General features: G+C 29.8%; 1 protein-coding gene across 1 annotated transcript in view; it reads right to left on the bottom strand.

Moving 5' to 3' along the window:
- The window catches only part of LOC106536431 (uncharacterized), a gene marked incomplete at its 3' end in the record, with an annotated part of 13898 nt that extends 12477 nt beyond the window's left edge, over window positions 1-1421 (bottom strand). The window contains exon 1 of the mRNA XM_014033715.1: window positions 1-1421. Coding sequence (XP_013889169.1) covers window positions 1-708 — 708 coding nt within the window.

Raw genomic sequence — 1421 nt, 5'->3', positions numbered from 1 at the left:
CATTAAACCAGTTTGATATATTAAACCAGTTTGATACATTAAACCAGTTTGATACATTAAACCAGTTTGATACATTAAACCAGTTTGATACATTAAACCAGTTTGATACATTAAACCAGTTGGATATATTAAATCAGTTGGATATATTAAATCAGTTGGATATATTAAATCAGTTGGATACATTAAACCAGTTTGATATACTAAACCAGTTTGATACACCATACCAGTTGGATACATTAAATCAGTTGGATACATTAAATCAGTTGGATACATTAAATCAGTTGGATACATTAAACCAGTTTGATATATTAAACCAGTTTGATACATTAAATCAGTTTGATATATTAAACCAGTTGGATATATTAAATCAGTTTGATATATTAAACCAGTTTGATACATTAAACCAGTTGGATATATTAAACCAGTTTGATATATTAAACCAGTTTGATACATTAAATCAGTTTGATATATTAAATCAGTTGGATATATTAAACCAGTTTGATACATTAAATCAGTTTGATATATTAAACCTGTTTGATATATTAAATCAGTTTGATATATTAAACCTGTTTGATATATTAAATCAGTTTGATATATTAAATCAGTTTGATATATTAAACCAGTAGTTTGATACATTAAACCTGTTGGATATATTAAACCTGTTTGATACATTAAATCAGTTTGATACATTAAACCAGTTTGATACATTAAATCAGTTTGATATATTAAACCAGGTTGATAAATGAGACCCTGAAGCCTGACCTTTGTGACCGGTCTAATGAGCCGATTGTGGGAAACATGCAGTCACACCATCGGAAACTGACTCACTATAAAAATATGTTGCACTTATCTACGGTGCATTACGGTAAGAGCATGAGACGTTCTGCTACAGGTGAGAACAAGGAAACAGAACGAAACACGAAACATGTTCATGTCCAGTGTTTATTTATGACATATTTTTAGTTTTTACATCAATATACCTAATCAGGAATATTTATATTTATTATAATTTTGACTTTCACAAGTCTGAACACATTATAACTACACTTCTGGGTTCTTTGGTCATTTTCTACAATTTATACAGAGGTGACAACAAACACATTTTTATATTAAAGAGTCACTTGTACTATAACTAGAATAAAGATTTTATACTTTTACTGCAGAATTTGTAAAATACACCAAGTCAAACTACCTTAAATTCAGTATCCAGTTTATGTCTTTGTGTCATATTCAGATATTTTTTTCTCCTAAACCTTAAGAGGTGACGACAAAATATCTTTGGATTCTGATAAAAACGGTCATTTCTACTTTAAATATAATGATTCAGGGTTGAAGCTGTGAGGGTTTAACTAAGCCTGACCTGTGAGGGTTTAACTAAGCCTGACCTGTGAGGGTTTAACTAAGCCTGACCTGTGAGGGTT

This window comes from Austrofundulus limnaeus, unplaced genomic scaffold, assembly GCF_001266775.1.
Source record: "Austrofundulus limnaeus strain Quisiro unplaced genomic scaffold, Austrofundulus_limnaeus-1.0 Scaffold1813, whole genome shotgun sequence".
Taxonomy (NCBI): domain Eukaryota; kingdom Metazoa; phylum Chordata; class Actinopteri; order Cyprinodontiformes; family Rivulidae; genus Austrofundulus; species Austrofundulus limnaeus.
The sequence above is the reverse complement of the archived record's forward strand: the minus strand, read 5'-3'. Positions and strand labels throughout refer to the sequence as shown.